Source organism: Tachyglossus aculeatus, chromosome 23 (assembly GCF_015852505.1).
Source record: "Tachyglossus aculeatus isolate mTacAcu1 chromosome 23, mTacAcu1.pri, whole genome shotgun sequence".
Taxonomy (NCBI): domain Eukaryota; kingdom Metazoa; phylum Chordata; class Mammalia; order Monotremata; family Tachyglossidae; genus Tachyglossus; species Tachyglossus aculeatus.
In genome coordinates, this window is record NC_052088.1 from 8202238 (window position 1) to 8219749 (window position 17512).

At 42.9% G+C, this 17512-nt stretch overlaps 1 protein-coding gene across 1 annotated transcript in view; it reads left to right on the plus strand.

Moving 5' to 3' along the window:
* Positions 1-17512, plus strand: part of ACOXL (acyl-CoA oxidase like) — a 271420-nt gene that overhangs the window by 68336 nt on the left and 185572 nt on the right. The window contains exon 9 of the mRNA XM_038765552.1: positions 9791-9825. Coding sequence (XP_038621480.1) covers positions 9791-9825 — 35 coding nt within the window. The remainder of the gene's footprint in view (positions 1-9790; positions 9826-17512) is intronic.

Sequence of the window (17512 nt, forward strand, 5' to 3'; positions counted from 1 at the left end):
TGTGTTTTTGATGCTTTGTTTGTATTTTACTAGCTCAAGTTCTGAGCCTTTTAGTCCAGACCCCTGCGTCTACTGCAGCTGTGGTGATCCAGATGTCTTTTTGGTTCCTCTGATGGACGTTTATATAATCCCTGAGATGCTACTGTTTAGACCTGGGAAGATCAAGATTTTCTTCTTTTTTTTTAAGGAGAGGAATACTGCACAATTACTGAGCTCAAGTTGGCCATTGCTATTTAGCTTTCTGGTCCAATGAACTTTTTCCTGCTTTCACCATCCTTACTCACGGGCATGTTGAAATAATAATAATAATACTACTGGTATTTGTTAAGTGCTTACTGTGTGCTAAGCGCTATTCTAAGCACCGGGGTAGATACAAGGTAATCAGGTGGTCACACGTGGGGCTCACAGTCATAATCCCATTTTACAGATGAGGTAACTGAGGACCAGAGAAGTTAAGCGGCTTGCCCAAGAGCACCCAGCAGACAAGTGGCAGAGGTGGGATTAGAACCCACGACCTCCGACTCCCAAGCCCGTGCTCTTTCCACTAAGTCACACTGCTTCTCTATCTCCCACCATGATTGGCTTGTAGGTTTTTGGAGTTGATATAAGTCAGGTCCTTTCTCTTCACTGTTTTTCGACATTGCGGGGACATCTGTAATAATAATAATAATGGTGTTTGTTATGTGCTATGTGCCAAGCACTGGGGTAGGTACAAGGTTAACAGGTTGGACGTAGTCCCTATCTGACGTGGGACTCACAGTCTAAATTCCCATTTTACAGATGAGGTAACTGAGGCGTAGAGAAGTGAAGTGACTTGCCCAAGGTCACTCAGCAGACAGGTGGAAGAGCCTGGATTAGAATCATAGCCTTCTGTCTCACAGGCCTGGGTTGACTCCACTACACCATGCTGCTTCTCTGTACCTGTTTAAGCTCATTATGGGCAGGGAATGTGTTGATTCTATTGCATTGTATTCATTCACTCATTCAATCGTATTTATTGAACGCTTACTGTGTGCAGAGCACTGTACTAAGCGCTTGGAAAGTCCAATTCGGCAACAGACAGCGGCAATCCCTGCCCAACAACGGACTGACAGGCTAGAAGCGGGGAGACAGACATCAAAATAAGTAGACAGGCATCAGTAGAAGTAGCGTGGTTCAGTGGAAAGAGCCCGGGCTTTGGAGTCAGAGGTCGTGGGTTCAAATCCCAGCTCCGCCACTTGTCAGCTGTGTGACTTTGGGCAAGTCACTTCACTTCTCTGGGCCTGTTATCTCATCTATAAAATGGGGATTAAGACTGTGAGTGGGACGATCTGTTCACCTTGTATCCTCCCCAATGCTTAGAACAGTGCTTTGCACATAGTAAGTGCTTAATAAATGTTATAAAAAAGCATCGATATAAATAAATAGAACTATAGATGCATTCATTCAATTGTATTTATTGAGCGCTTACTGTGTGCAGAGCACTGTACTAAGCACCTCATTCATTCATTTAATCATATTTATTGAGTGCTTTCTGTGTGCAGAGCACTGTACTAAGTGCTTGGAAAGTACAATTTGGCAACAGATAGGAACAATTCCCAACCAACAACGGACTCACAGTCTAGAAGCAGCGTGGCTCAGTGGAAAGAGCCCGGGCTTGGGAGGCAGAGGTCGTGGGTTCCAATCCCATTCGCTCAATAAATGCAATTGAATGAATGACCTCCCACAGCACCTGTATATATGTTTGTACATGTTTACTACTCTATTTACTTGTACATATTTATTCTATTTTATTTGGTTAATATGTCTTGTTTTGTTGCCTGTCTCCCCCTTCTAGACTGTGAGCCCGCTGCTGGGTAGGGACCGCCCCTCTATGTTGCCAACTTGGACTTCCCGTGCGCTTAGTACAGTGCTCTGCACACAGTAAGCGCTCAATAAATACGATTGAATGAATGAATCCCGGCTCGGCCACTTATCAGCTGTGTGACCTTGGACAAGTCACTTCACTTCTCCATGCCTCAGTTCCCTCATCTGACCCTCCAGGGTGCCCAAGTGCTTGGAACAGTGCTCTGTACATAGTAAGCGTTCAATAAATACCATTGATTGATCTGTGCTAATTATGCCAGCAGAGTGCTTTTGCTATGAAGCAGCCACGGGGTCTCCAGGAAGTCTGCGTAGCCTCTGGATATACTTGGGGGGGCAGAGACAGACATCATTCTCCCCACCTTCAAAACCTTACCGAAGGCACACCTCCTCCAAGAGGCCTTCCCTGACTAAACCCTCATTTCCTCTTCTCCCACTCCCTTCTGCATCACCCTTACACTTGGATCTGCACCCTTTATTCCCCCCGTCCTCTCAGTCACAAAGCACTTATTACACCTAATCGATCAGCCATATTTAATAATAATAATAATAATAATAATAATAATAATAATAATGGAATTTGCTAAGCGCTTACTATGTGCAGAGCACTGTTCTAAGCTCTGGGGGGATACAAGGTGATCAAGTTGCCCCGCGTGGGGCTCACAATCTTAATCCCCATTTTACAGATGAGGTAACTGAGGCTCAAAGAAGTGAAGTGACTTGCCCAAGGTCACACAGCAGTCATGTGGTGGAGTCGGGATTCGAACCCATGACCTCTGACTCCAAAGCCCGGGCTCTTTCCACTGAGCCACGCGTCTATTGTGTGCAGAGCACTGTGCTAAGTGCTTTGGAGAGCACAACACTATAGCAGACACATTCCCTGCTCAGAGCAAACTTATACACAATAAGTTTATTATTATGTACATAGTAAGCATTATTACACATAATAAGTTTATTATGTGTAACCCGATTTGCTTGTATCCACCCCAGCGCTTAGTACAGTGCCTGGCACATAGTTAAGCGCTTAACAAATACCATCATTATTATGAGACACAGCATGGTGTAATAATAATATAATAATAATAAATGAGGTTATTATTATTATATTATATGCCCATGATGCGGAAGGTATTAGAATGTCATGGGTTCTAATCCCAGCTTAGCCACTTGTCTGCTGTGTGACCATGGGCAAGTCACTTCACTTCTCTGGGCCTCAGTTACGTCGTCTGTAAAATAAGGATTGAGACTGTGAGCCCCACATGGGACAGGGACTGTGTCCAACCCGATTTGCTTGTATCCACCCCAGCGCTTAGTACAGTGCCTGGCACATAGTTAAGCGCTTAACAAATACTATCATTATTATGAGAAGCAGCATGGTGTAATAATAATATCATAATAATAATGATGGCATTTATTAAGCACTTACTATGTGCAAAGCACTGTTCTAAGCGCTGGGGAGGATACAAGGTGATCAGGTTGTCCCACGGGGGGCTCACAGTCTTAATCCCCATTTTACAGATGAGGGAACTGAGGCACAGAGAAGTGAAGTGACTTGCCCAAAGTCACACAGCTGACAGTTGAAAGAGCCGGGGTTTGAACTCATGAGCTCTGACTCCAAAGCCCGAGCTCTTATAGAGCCTGGGCCTGGGAGTAAGAAGGTCATGGGTTCTAATCCCGGCTCCACCACTTGTCTGCTGTGCAAATCACTTCACTTCTCCGGGCCTCAGTTACCTCATCCAGAAAGCGGGTTTGAGACTGTGAGCCCTACGTCGGACAGGGACTGTGTCCAACCCAATTTGTTTGTTTTCCCCCCAGCTCTTAGTACAGTACCCGACCCATAATAAGTGCTTAACAAATACCATAATTATTATTATTATTATCATCAGAAATACAAGCTTCTCGTTGTCCGTAGTCCCACAAACTGATAAAAATCTCACCAACAGTAGCTTCCCCTTCAAACCCAAATACCAGCTATATAAATATCAGGGGTGCACTTCATACTGGCCTCTTATAAAGCCGGGCCATGTGAAATGCGAACCAGTTTACCCCAGGGCTTCATGTAAGGCTTTGCACATTATAAGCACTTAATAAACATAAGTAATACTACAAATAGCTATTTTTAATGCACAGAGACATTCTTGGCTCCAAGATCAATTTTCCTGTGGGAATCACAAAGTCTCCTTGTGTGATTTAAACCTTGTTTCCACAAGGGTCACTGGGCTACGCCATAAAAATGTGGAAGGTATAAAAATAGCCACATGAAAGGAGTGGGCTTTTTAAACAATTGCAGAGGACTTTGGTGACTCTGTCTCTGGTTTCTAACTTGCCGCCTTTAGCTCTAAGCCAAGATAATAATAATAATAATAAGAATAAGAATGGCATTTATTAAGCGCTTACTATGTGCAAAGCACTGTTCTAAGCACTGGATGATGATCTGGCTCAGCTGGGTTGCTTTAATCAACATTGACCTTGCCCAGAAGCTATCTCGTTTGTTATTACTATCTCATTACTATTTTTATTATTTACTTTATTTATTAAGTATCAATTTGCATTTTTTGTGGATTTCTTTATTATTGTATCTTCAATCATTGCATTAATGGATAGAGTACGGGCCTGGGAATCAGAAGGTCATGGGTTCTAATTCCTGCTCTTCCACTTGTCTGCTGTGTGACCTTGGGCAAGTCACTCTACTTCTTCATGCTTCAGTTACCTCATCTGTAAAATGGAGATTGAGATTGTGAGTCCCACGTGGGACAAGGGATTGTGCCCAATCTGATTTGCTTCTATCCATCCTGAAATTCATTCATTCATTCATTCAATCGTTTTTATTGAGCGCTTACCATGTGCAGAGCACTGTACTAAGCGCTTGGAAAGTACAATTCGGCAGCAAAGACAATCACTTAGTACAGTTCCTGGCACACAGCAAGTGCTTAACAAATACCATTATTATCATTATTATTATTATTGTATTTATTAAGTGTATTCCAAGCACTGGGAAGAAGAATGGGGTAATTACCTGATAAACAACAAAGCCAACTCCTTATAATCATGTCTGTCTCCCCCTCTAGAGTGTATGCCCGTTGTGGGCAGGGAATGTGTCTGCTAGTTCTTTTGGATTGTGCTCTCCCAAGAGCTTAGTACTGTGCTGTGCACATAGTAAGCTCTCAATAAATACAATTGAATGAATGAATTAGGGGCTGAAAATCTATACAGGGGATGACAGATCTGTGAGAAACACTAAAAAATTGGACAAGAAATTCCAGAAATTGGGAGCAATAAGAAATCCAGGAATCAAAACTTAATAATAATGATGATGGCATTTATTAAGTGCTTACCATGTGCAAAGCACTCTTCTAAGCACTGGGGAGGTTACAAGGTGATCAGGTTGTCCTACAGAGGGGTTCACAGTCTTCATCCCCATTTTACAGATGAGGTAACTGAGGCACAGAGAAGTTAAGTGACTTACCCAAAGTCACACGGCTGACAATTGGCGGAGCCGGGATTTGAACCCGTGACCTGTGGCTCCAAAGCCCGGGCTCCTTCCACTCTGCTTCTTGACTTAGGACTTAAGACTTCTCGACTTAAGACTTGAATCAGTCCCTGAGGGGACTTCAAACTCCTCACTGCTCTTGGCCACAATCCTTGGAAGTCACCCCAACAATCAATCAATCATATTTATAGAGTGCTTCCTGCATGCAGAGCACTGTACTAAGTGCTTAGGAGAGGACAATATAACAGAGTTGGTAGACACATTCCCTCCTCACAAGGAGCTTACAGTCTAGAGGGGAAGACAGACATTATTATTTATTCTATTTATTTTATTTTATTTTGTTAGTATGTTTGGTTTTGTTCTCTGTCTCCCCCTTTTAGACTGTGAGCCCACTGTTGGGTAGGGACTGTCTCTATATGTTGCCAATTTGTACTACCCAAGTGCTTAGTACAGTGCTCTGCACATAGTAAGCGCTCAATAAATACGATTGATGATGATGATGATTATGAAAGCATAAATGGTGGATAGGGAAGTAAGTACTGTGGGGCTGAGGGATGGGGGGATAAAGGGAGCAAATCAATCAATCAATCAATCGTATTTATTGAGCGCTTACTGTGTGCAGAGCACTGTACTAAGTGTTTGGGAAGTACAAATTGGCAACATATAGAGACAGTCCCTACCCAACAGTGGGCTCACAGTCTAAAAGGGGGAGACAGAGAACAAAACCAAACATACTAACAAAATAAAATAGAATAGATATGTACAAGTAAAATAAATAAATAAATAGAGTAATAAATATGTACAAACATATATGCATATATACAGGTGCTGTGGGGAAGGGAAGGAGGTAAGATGGTAAAATCCAACGGCAAGGGCGACGTGCGAGAGAGTGAAAACTTTTTTTTCCTTTGTCCTCTTTCATTTTCCAATAGAGGTTAATTTTGCATCTGAGGAGGAACCACCAATTAGACAGTACTCAAAGTTTATCAAAATATACAGTCATTGAAAAGACTTTGGAGTGAAACTAGCGGTGAACCAGAACTTACCAACTAGCACCAGGATATGTAAATTTGTGGGTCACCGTACGTGGAAACTCTAAAACTGCTTACCTTTAGATCTTACTGGACTTCTGAGTGGACTGCTGTTTTATTTTCTTCTCCAAATCATCTCGTTGGCTGTTTTAGTTTAAGCCTCTGAAATCTTTGGGCTCTTTCCTACTTATGCTTGATTTAATCTCAAGGAAACTAGAGATTCAGTCCTCTCAGTCTGGTTTTATAAATGCTATTAACTCGATGCAGGCAAGTAGATGTTTAATGTTACACATTTCACACCTATAAGCTCTTTGTGCAAGGTGGAGATATGCACTTCTTGAGCTAATCCCTTCCATCAATCAATGGTATTTTTTTATATTCATTCATTCAATCGTATTTATTGAGCGCTTACTGGGTGCAGAGCACTGTACTAAGCGCTTGGGAAGTACAAGTTGGCAACATATAGAGACGGTCCCTACTCAACAGTGGGCTCACAGTCTAGAAGCTGTCCAGAAACTAGAAGTCAGATTTATATTAACATCTGTCTCCCCCTCTAGACAGTAAGCTCTTTGTGGGCAGGGAATATATCCATTTATTGTTATATTGGACTCACCCAAGCACTTAGTTTAGGGCTTTGCACACAGTTAGCACTCAATAAATATGATTGAGTGAATGAATGACTATTGAGTGCTTACTGTGTTCAGAACACTGTACTAAGCGCTTGGGAGAGTACAATACAACAGAGTTGATAGACACATCTTCTGGGCTGTAGTTTTTCAGTGCCAGGACAAGATATGGAGTGTAATCTGTAGGTTGAAGCATTGTGGCCTAGTGGAAAGAGCATGGGCCTGGGAGTAAGAGGACGTGGGTTCTGATTCTGACTCTGCCTCTTGTCTGCTATGTGACCTTGGGCAAGTCATTTCACCTCTCTGTAACTCAGTTGCCTCATCTGCAAAATGGGGATTGAATACACCTGTCTTGCTGCTGACCTCTAGCCCACATCCTGCCTCCGGCCTGGAACGCACTCCCTCTTCATATCAGAGAGATAATTGCTCTCCCCCACTTCAAAGCCTTAGTGAAGCCCATCTCCTCCAAGAGGCCTTCCCTGACTAAGCCCTCTTCTCCCACTCCCTTCTGCGTCGCCCTGACTTACTCCCTTCACTCATCCTCCCTCCCAGTCCCAAAGCACATATGTATACCATATATCTGTAATTTATTTATTTATGTATGCATATTGATCACACGTACGTTTCATAGGCTCTTTGTGCGAGGTGGAACTATGCATTTCTTGAGCTAATCCCATCCATCAGTCAATGGTATTTACTAATTTCTATTAATGTCTGTCTCCCCCTCTAGACTGTGAGCCCGTTGTGGGCAGGGAATGTTACTGCTGTATTGTACTCTCCCAATCGCTTAGTACAGTGCTTTGCACACAGTAAGGGCTCAATAAATATGATTGAATGCATGAATACCTGTCCTCCCTCTTTCTTGGACTGTGAGCCTCATGTGGGACAGGGACTGTGTCACACCTGATTGACTTGTATCTACTCCAGTGCTTAGCACAGTGCTTGAAACCTAGGAAGTGCTTAACAAATACCCTTTTCTTTTTTTAAAAAAAGCAGCATTGCCAAGTGGATAGAACATGCCCTTGAGAATCAGGAGACTAGGGTTCTAACTGTGGCTTGGCCACTAGCCTGCTGTGAGACTTGGGGCAAGTCACTTAATGTCTGCATGCCTGAGTTTCCTCACCTTGTAAAATGGGAATTAAATGCCTGTTCTCCCTCCCCCTCAGATTGGGAGCTCCATGGGGGACAGAGACTGAGTCTGATCTGATTATATATCTTTTGCAGTGCTTAGCAACCTTTGAACTCTTAACAAAATACCGCAGTTATTAAACCTATGATAGAATTTTATATTCTCAGAAGGTCTACAAGAGAGTCCTGGAGAATGTAGTTGGGAAAATTCTTGGGCCTTTTCATCTTACCCTTACTTCTGGTTAAAAAGTTCCTTTTCGGTCAGGATGCAGCACTGAAAAATACAAGTGGTACTAAAGAAGCGTTTGCAACCCGTCCCCCACCAATTCTTTTCAAGAGCTTTGAACTGGGTGATATTCCAAAGAGTGTTATCGCTGTCCTGGCTGAATGAGATAGGAGGCAATTGCTATAAATGTAGAAAATACAGTACATTCATTCGTTGTTGTGAAGTGGGTTCTGATTATCGCAGATTTCTTTTTTTATGGTGTTTGTTAAGCACTGGGATAGATTAAAGATAATGGGGTTGGACACAATTCCTGTCCCACATAGGGCTCGCAGTCTTAATCTCTATTTTACAGATGAGGTAACTGAGGCACAAAGAAGTGATTTGTCCAAGGACACAGAGCAGACAGCTGGAGGAGCTGGCATTAGAACTCAGGTCTTTCTGATTCCCAGGCCCGTGCTCTATCCATTAGTCCATGCTGCTTCTCTGTAGGGGAGGCTAGATCTGATGACCTTGTATCTACCCCAGCGCTTAGGACAGTGCTTGGCACATAGTAAGCGCTTAACAAATGCCAACATTATTATTAGATCACACCTAGCCCACGTCACCTGCTTTCACAGAGACCAATTCTTCCACAAGCCCAAGGGACAGTTTTATTAGGAACAAGGGGAAAGTCTCCTTTCTAATTTTTATCCACTCAATCCCCTTGGGCTCTTTTGTTTTGCTATGGTATCTATTAAGTGCTTACTACGTAAGCAGCGAAGCAGCGTGGCTCAGTGGAAAGAGCCTGGACTTTGGAGTCAGAGGTCATGGGTTCAAATCCCGGCTCCGCCAATTGTCTGTTGTGTAACTTTGGGCAAGTCACTTAGCTTCTCTGTGCCTCAGTTACCTCATCTGTAAAATGGGGATTAAGACTGTGAGCCCCCCGTGGGACAACATGATCACCTTGTAACCTCCCCAGTGCTTAGAACAGTGCTTTGCACATAGTAAGCGCTTAATAAATGCCATTATTATTATTACGTGCCAGGCGCTGTACTAAGTTCTGGGGTAGATACAAGCTAGTCAGGTTGGACCCATTCCTTGTCCCATATTGAATCCACAGTCACAATCCCCATTTTATAGATGAGATAACTGAGGCACAGAGGAGCGAGGTGACTTGCCCAAGGTCAAAAAGCAGATACGTGGTGGAGTCGGCATGAGAACCCAGGTTTTTCGGACTCTTAGGCCTGTGCTCTTTCCACTAAGCCATGCTGCTTCTCTAAATTAATACTAGAAGCCAAACATTGAATGTGTAAACTATAAAAAGGGATTGGGGTGGTCCATTTATAGTAGCTTTTGAGGTGGAGGAGGTGGATTAGTTTACCATGTCGAGTTAAGTTATTGTCAATTTGTACTATGCTGGACTGCATTTAACCTCTCTCTCTTTCTCTCTCTCTCTCTCTCATTACAGCTTGGACTGACTATAGCCATTCGGTATAGCTACAGGTAAATCTTTTTTTTTTTGGTCTTCCTTTAAGGAAATCATTTGACAATTCACACCTTTTTCATTTGGTCCACAGTTTCGTCTAAAGTTTTTGCACACCTCATATCTCGAGGATAAACTTTCTCTTTTCCCGGTCGTGTTATGGCCCACGTGGACCAAATCTTTACAGCTGCTTGACTGATGAAGATTTAATCTAACTTGAAGGAATGTGGGTTTATATACTCAGCTGTCAGTCCTGGTATCGCTACTGTTATGAGAGCAGGCATATTTGTTCAGAGCGATCGCCTGTGATTGGTAGATTTCATTCATTCATTCAATCGTATTTATTGAGCGCTTACTGTGTGCAGAGCACTGTATTAAGTGCTTGGGAAGTACAAGTTGGCAACATATAGATAGATTATATATATATATATATATACACATATAGGTAGCTAGATTCTGGCTGAGGGGTATCCATCGGTCATTTATGGAATGCTGACTGTGTGCAGAGCACTGTACTAAGCGCTCAGAGAGTACAAATGCAGTAGAGTTTATAGACATGATCCCTGCCCTCAAGAAGCTTACAAACCAGTGGCGAGTTTGCAATCCAGTGTCAAACAACTCATCTCTCTTATAGATCTAAACTTCACATTATCATTGCATTAAGCAGCGTGGCTCAGTGGAAAGAGCCCGGGCTTTGGAGTCAGAGGTCATGGGTTCGAATCCCAGCTCCGCCACATGTCTGCTGTGTGACCTTGGGCAAGTCACTTAACTTCTCCGAGCCTCCGTTACCTCATCTGTAAAATGGGGATTAAGACTGTGAGCCCCCAGCGGGGCAACTTGATCACCTTGTAACCTCCCCAGCGCTTAGAACAGTGCTTTGCACATAGTAAGCGCTTAACAAATGCCAACATTATTATTATTATTATGCTTCTGGGGAAAAATCAGCTGTATGTAACAATATTACTACTAATCAGCATCATCATAACTGTGGTATTTCTTAAGCGCTTACTATGTGCTGAGCATTGTACTAAGTGCTGGGTTGTCTTATGCCGTCGAGTCGTCTCTGACCCATAGCAACGCCATGGACTCATCTCTCCCAGAAGGCCTCACCTCCATCTGCAATCTTTCTGGTAGTGGATCCACAGAGTTTTCTTGGTAAAAATATGGAAGTGTTTTACCATTGCCACCTTCCGCACAATAAACTTGAGTCTCCGCAGTTGACGCTCTCCTATTATGCCGCTGCGACTTGTAGCAGATGGCCTTCCACTCGCTAGCCACTGCGCAAGCTAGGAATGGCATGGATATACTTCTTTTTGATTCTCCCTCCCCTAGTCAAGACTGGTAGAGGACGGGAAACTCTCCAGGGGAGACCCTGAGAGGGGAAACTCTGGGCTAGAGACAAGATAATCACATCCCACATGGGGCTCAATCAATCAATCAATCAATCAATCGTATTTATTGAGCGCTTACTGTGTGCAGAGCACTGTACTAAGTGCTTGGGAAGTACAAATTGGCAACACGTAGAGACAGTCCCTACCCAACAGTGGGCTCACAGTCTAAAAGGGGGAGACAGAGAACAGAACAAAACATACCAACAAAATAAAATAAATAGGATAGAAATGTACAAGTAAAATAAATAAAAAAATAAATAGAGTAATAAATATGTACAACCATATATACATATATACAGGTGCTGTGGGGAAGGGAAGGAGGTAAGATGGGGGGATGGAGAGGGGGACTAGGGGGAGAGGAAGGAAGGGGCTCAGTCTGGGAAGGCCTCCAGTGTGGGAAGGCTCACAGTTCAAGTGAGAGGGAAAACATGTACTGAATCGTCATTTGCAGATGAGGGAACCAAGGCATGGAGAAGTGAAGTAACTCGCCCAAGATCACACAGCACACAGTTGGTTGAGCTGGGAGTAGAACCCAAATTCTCTGACGCCCAAGCCCTTGCTCTTCCCACTAGGCTATACTGCTTTTCTATATATTAATTTAAGAAGAACTTCCAGACTGAAAGTTTTGTTTGAATAATAATGATAATAATGTTGGCATTTGTTAAGCGCTTACTATGTGCAAAGCACTGTTCTAAGCGCTTGGGGGGATACAAAGTGATCAGGTTGTCCCACGTGGGGCTCACAGTCTTAATCCCCATTTTACAGATGAGGTAACTGAGGCTCAGAGAAGTTAAGTGACTTGCCCAAGGTCACACAGCAGACATGTGGCGGAGCAGGGATTCGAACCCATGACCTCTGACTCCAAAGCCCGTGCTCTTTCCACTGAGCCACGCTGCTTCTCTAATGGAACGGAATATATTTGTAGCAGTCAATCAATCAATAGCATTTATTATGCGCCTATTATGGACAGAACACTGTACTAAGCCCCTTATGAACAGCAACCCTTAAAAATGTCATTTGCTGGGCCAGAACAATTATCTATCAGTCAGTCAATCAGTGGCATTTATTGTATACTATAAGCGCTTGGGAGAGTACAATACAGCAGAATTAGCAGATGCATTCCCTGCCCATAACGAGCTTACAGTCTGGAGGGAGAGGCAGACATTAATATGAATGTCTTGTCAATCAGTGCCAATGTCATTGTCAGTAGAATGTCAACCAATAAATGAATTATATCTACTGAATGCCTTCTCTGTTCAGAGCACTTTACATGGGACTTGGGAGAGTAAAATAGATGTCAAAGTCCAATCTTTGCCTTCAAGGAGTTTGCAATGTAATCGGCGAGTGGGTGATTAAGTGCTTAAATAATAGAGCCATAAACAGAAGTGCTACAGTGGATTGGAAATGCATAAATGCGTACAACCAACTTCACGAGAAGCAGTGTGGCCTGGTGGAAAGAGCCACTTGTGTGCTGCGTGACCTTGGGCAAGTCACTTAACTTCTCTGTGTCTCCATTACCTCATCTGAAAAAATGGGGATTAAATCTTGCTCCCTCCTTCCTAGACTGTGAGCCCCACAGGATGACCTTGTATCTATCCCAGTGCTTAGTACAGTGCTTGGCACATAGTAAATGCTTAACAAATATCAAGTACTGTATTAAGCACTGGGTAGATCAATCAGTCAGTGGTCTTAATTGAGCATGCACTCTGAGTAGAGCACTGTAGTAAGCGCTTGGGAGTTCACAATATAATAGAATTAGCAGACAATTATAACTGGGTTGGACGCTGTTCCTGTCCCACATGGGGCTCCCAGTCTTAATCCCCATTTTGCAGTTGAGGGAACTGAGAAGTGAAGTGACTTGCCTATGATCATCATCATCATCATCAATCGTATTTATTGAGCGCTTACTATGTGCAGAGCACTGTACTAAGCGCTTGGGAAGTACAAATTGGCAACATATAGAGACAGTCCCTACCCAACAGTGGGCTCACAGTCTAAAATGGGGGGATCACACAGCAGACAAGTAGCAGAGCCAGAATTAGAACACAGGCCCTCTGGCTCCCAGGCTATATCCACTAGGCCACACTGCTTCTCATTAACATTATTATTTAACTCTGTATCCCTTTTTGGACAGTGGCAACAGGGTTTTTGGAAAACAGTGAGGGTTGTCCCCTTCAATATTAACCCAATACCCTTATTGTTACACTGTATCCTCTAGCATAACAATAAGAATAACATTTAAGTGCTTGCTATGTTTCACGTACTGTTCTAAGTGCTAGGGTAATAATAATAATAATAATAATAATAATAATGGCATTTGTTAAGCACTGCCTATGTGACATTCATTCATTCATTCAATAGTATTTATTTAGTGCTTACTTTGTGCAGAGCACTGTACTAAGTGCTTGGGAAGTACAAGTTGGCAACATCTAGAGACGGTCCCTACCCAACAGCGGGCTCCCAGTCTAGAAGGGGGAGACAAGACAACAAAACAAAACATATTAACAAAATAAAATAAATAGAATAAATATGTACAAGTAAGAGTAATAAATATGTACAAACATATATACATATATTCATTCATTCATTCAATTGTATTTATTGAGTGCTTACTGTGTGCAGAGCACTGGACTAAGCGCTTGGGAAGTACAAGTTGGCAACATATAGAGACGGTCCCTACCCAACAGCGGGCTCACAGTCTAGAAGGGGGAGACAAGACAACAAAACAAAACATATTAACAAATAAAATAAATAGAATAAATATGTACAAGTAAAATAAATAGAGTAATAAATACGTACAAACAGACTGTGAGCCCGCTGTTGGGTAGGGACTGTCTCTATATGTTGCCAACTTGTACTTCCCAAGCGCTTAGTACAGTGCTCTGCACACAGTAAGCGCTCAATAAATACATTTGATGATGATGATATACATATGTACTGTTCTATTTGCTGGGGTAGATACAAGGTCATCAGGTTGTCCTATGTGGGGCTCACAGTCTTCATCCCCATTTTACAAATGAGGTAACTGAGGCACAGAGAAGTTAAGTGACATCCCCAAAGTCACACAGGTGACAAGTGGCAGAGCCAGGATTAGAACCCACGACTTCTGACTTAGCCTGTGCTCTTTCCACTAAGCCAGGCTGATATAAGTTAATTGGGTCCGACACAGTCCCTGTCCCACATGGGGCTCACAGTCTTTGTAGGAGGGAGAACAGGTATTGAAACCCCATTTTACAATAATAAAAGTAATAGTAATACTTATGGTACTTGTTAAGCGCTTACTATGTACCAGGCATTGTTCTAAGCTCTGGGTCAAATGCAAGTTAATCAGATTGGACAAAGTCCTGTTCCCCCAAGGGACTCAAACTCTTAATCCCCATTTTCCAGATGAGGTAACTGAGGCCTAGAGAAGTGAAGTGACTTACCCAAGTTCACAGAGCAGAAAAGTGTCAGACCCAGGATTAGAACCCAGATCTTCTGACTCTCAGACCTGTGGTCTTTTCTCTAGGCCATGCTGCTTCCCTAAGTTTTCCTTCTAGACTGTGAGCCCTCTGTTGGGTAGGGACCATCTCTATATGTTGCCAACTTGTACTTCCCAAGTGCTTAGTACAGTGCTCTGCACACAGTAAGCGCTCAATAAATATGATTGAATGAATGAATGACTAGAGTAACCTATTATGAATCCTTGTGAACTGATCCAGCCTCTTCTTGTGTTTGCTGCTCTTTTTGGTTTGAGTAACTTCCTGTGGTAGCAGATCATTTATAAAGATCTTCAATGAAACTAGTCCTAGCACTGATCCTCGGGGGCTCCACTACATACACTTCTTTATCCCACCTCCGCCAATTGTCAGCTGTGTGACTTTGGGCAAGTCACTTAACTTCTCTGTGCCTCAGTTACCTCATCTGTAAAATGAGGATTAAGACTGTGAGCCCCACGTGGGATAACGTGATCGCCTTGTATCCTCCCCAGTGCTTAGAAGCAGCGTGGCTCAGTGGAAAGAGCATGGGCTTTGGAGTCAGAGGTCATGGGTTCAAATCCCGGCTCCGCCACTTGTCGGCTGTGTGACTTTGGGCCAGTCACTTAACTTCTCTGTGCCTCAGTTACCTCATCTGTAAAATGGAGATTAAGACTGTCAGCCCCCCGTGGGACAGCCTGATCACCTTGTAACCTCCCCAGCACTTAGAACTGCTTTGCACATAGTAAGCGCTTAATAAATGCCATCATTATTATTATTATTATTAACAGTGCTTTGCACATAGTAAGCGCTTAACAAATGCCATCATCATTATTATTATTATTAACAGTGCTTTGCACATAGTAAGCGCTTAACAAATGTCATCATCATTATTATTATTATTAACAGTGCTTTGCACATAGTAAGCGCTTAACAAATGCCATCATCATTATTATTATTATCCTAAAAAGCAATCTCTTGTCCTTACGCTTCCCATGCTACTCTTTTTTAACCTAGTTTTCTATCCACAACAGAACAGGGTCTCTAATCTCATGATTACTCAGGTTTTGAAGAGTCTTTGGTGTGAACCTTGTTAAGAGCCTTAAGAAAATGTACTGGTTCCTCACTAACCACACACTCGTTGACCCCTTCAAAGAACTCCAGCAGATTAATGAAGCACAATTTCCCCTTACATAAACCGCATTATCTAAACCCCGACAGATTCCGTCCTTCTAAGTCTCACCGATCCTCCGTTCAATTATAAATTTTACTGATTTGCCGGGAATCGAAATGAGACTCACTGCTCTGAAATGCACAGTATCACTTCTGGAACTCTTTTTATTGCATTGGCAATTCACGCGTCTTAAGGTACGGTGGCCGTTTGTAACGATAAGCTTTTAGACTGTGAGCCCACTGATGGGTAGGGACTGTCTCTATATGTTGCCAATTTGTACTTCCCAAGCGCTTAGTACAGTGCTCTGCACATGGTAAGCACTCAATAAATACGATTGATGATAAGCCGCGTGGCCTAGTGGATGTACACCGGCTTGGGAGTCGGGAGGACCAGGGTTCTAATCCCAGCTCCGCCACTTATCTGCTGAGTGACTTTGGGCAAGTCACTTCACTTCTCTGGGCCTCAGTTCCCTCACCTGTAAAATGGGTTTTAAGACTGTGAGCCCTATGCGGGACAGGGACTTTGTCCAACCTAATTATCTTGTATCTACCCCTGCACTGAATACGGTGCTTGGCACATAGTAAACAGCATATTATCAATCATATTTATTGATCGCTTACTGTGTGCAGAGCACTGTACTAAGCGCTTGGGAAGTACAAGTTGGCAACATAAAGAGACAGTCCCTACCATCTTAGTGGAAAGAGCCCAGGCTTGGGAGTCAGAGGTTGTGGGTTCTAATCTCAGCTCCGTCGCTTATCAGCTGTGTGACTTCAGGCAAGTCACTTAACTTTTCTGTGCCTCAGTTATCTCATCTGTAAAATGGGGATTAAGACTGTAAGTCTCACATGGGACAACCTAATTACCTTGTATCTACCCCAGCGCTTAGAACAGTCCTTGGCACATAGTAAGCGCTTAACAAATACCATCATCATCATAGAAGGTGCTTAACAAATACCACAATTATTATTATATTCCTGCTAAGAATTCTGCAACTTCCTCTCCCATTTCCTTCAGAACTCTAAGAGAGATAACTCTGGGCTTGATTTATTTCCTTTTGGTCTATGAAATTGGACTAATATGTACTGTGGGGTTGTCATAATTTAATCCATTTCTTTTTTTCCTAATGGTATTTCTTATGTCTGAAAGAGCACATTATAACAAATTCCCTCTTCTAATATGAGGTGCTTTTTTAAATGGTATTTGTTAAGCGCTTACTATGAGCCAGGCACTGTCTTAAGTGCTGGGGTAGATACAAGCTTTGACACAGCCCATGTCCCACAAGGGGCTCACAGTCTCAGTCCCCATTTTACAGATGATGGAACTGAGGCCCAGAGACGTGAAGGGGTTTGTTCAAGGTCACACAGCAGATAAGTGAGCCTGCTTTTCTAGACTGTGAGCCCGCTTTTCTAGACTGTGAGCCTGCTGTTGGGTAGGGACCGTCTCTATATGTTGCCAACTTGCACTTCCCAAGCGCTTAGTACAGTGTTCTGCACACAGTAAGCGCTCAATAAATACAATTGATTTAATGAATGAAAGTGGCAGAGCTGGGATTAGAAGCCAGGTCCTACTGTCCCCAAGGCCTGCGCTCTATCCTCTATGCTATGCTGCTTCTCTACCCCAGTGCTTAGGACAGTGCCTGGCATATAATAATAATAATAATAATAATAATAATAATAATAATAATAAT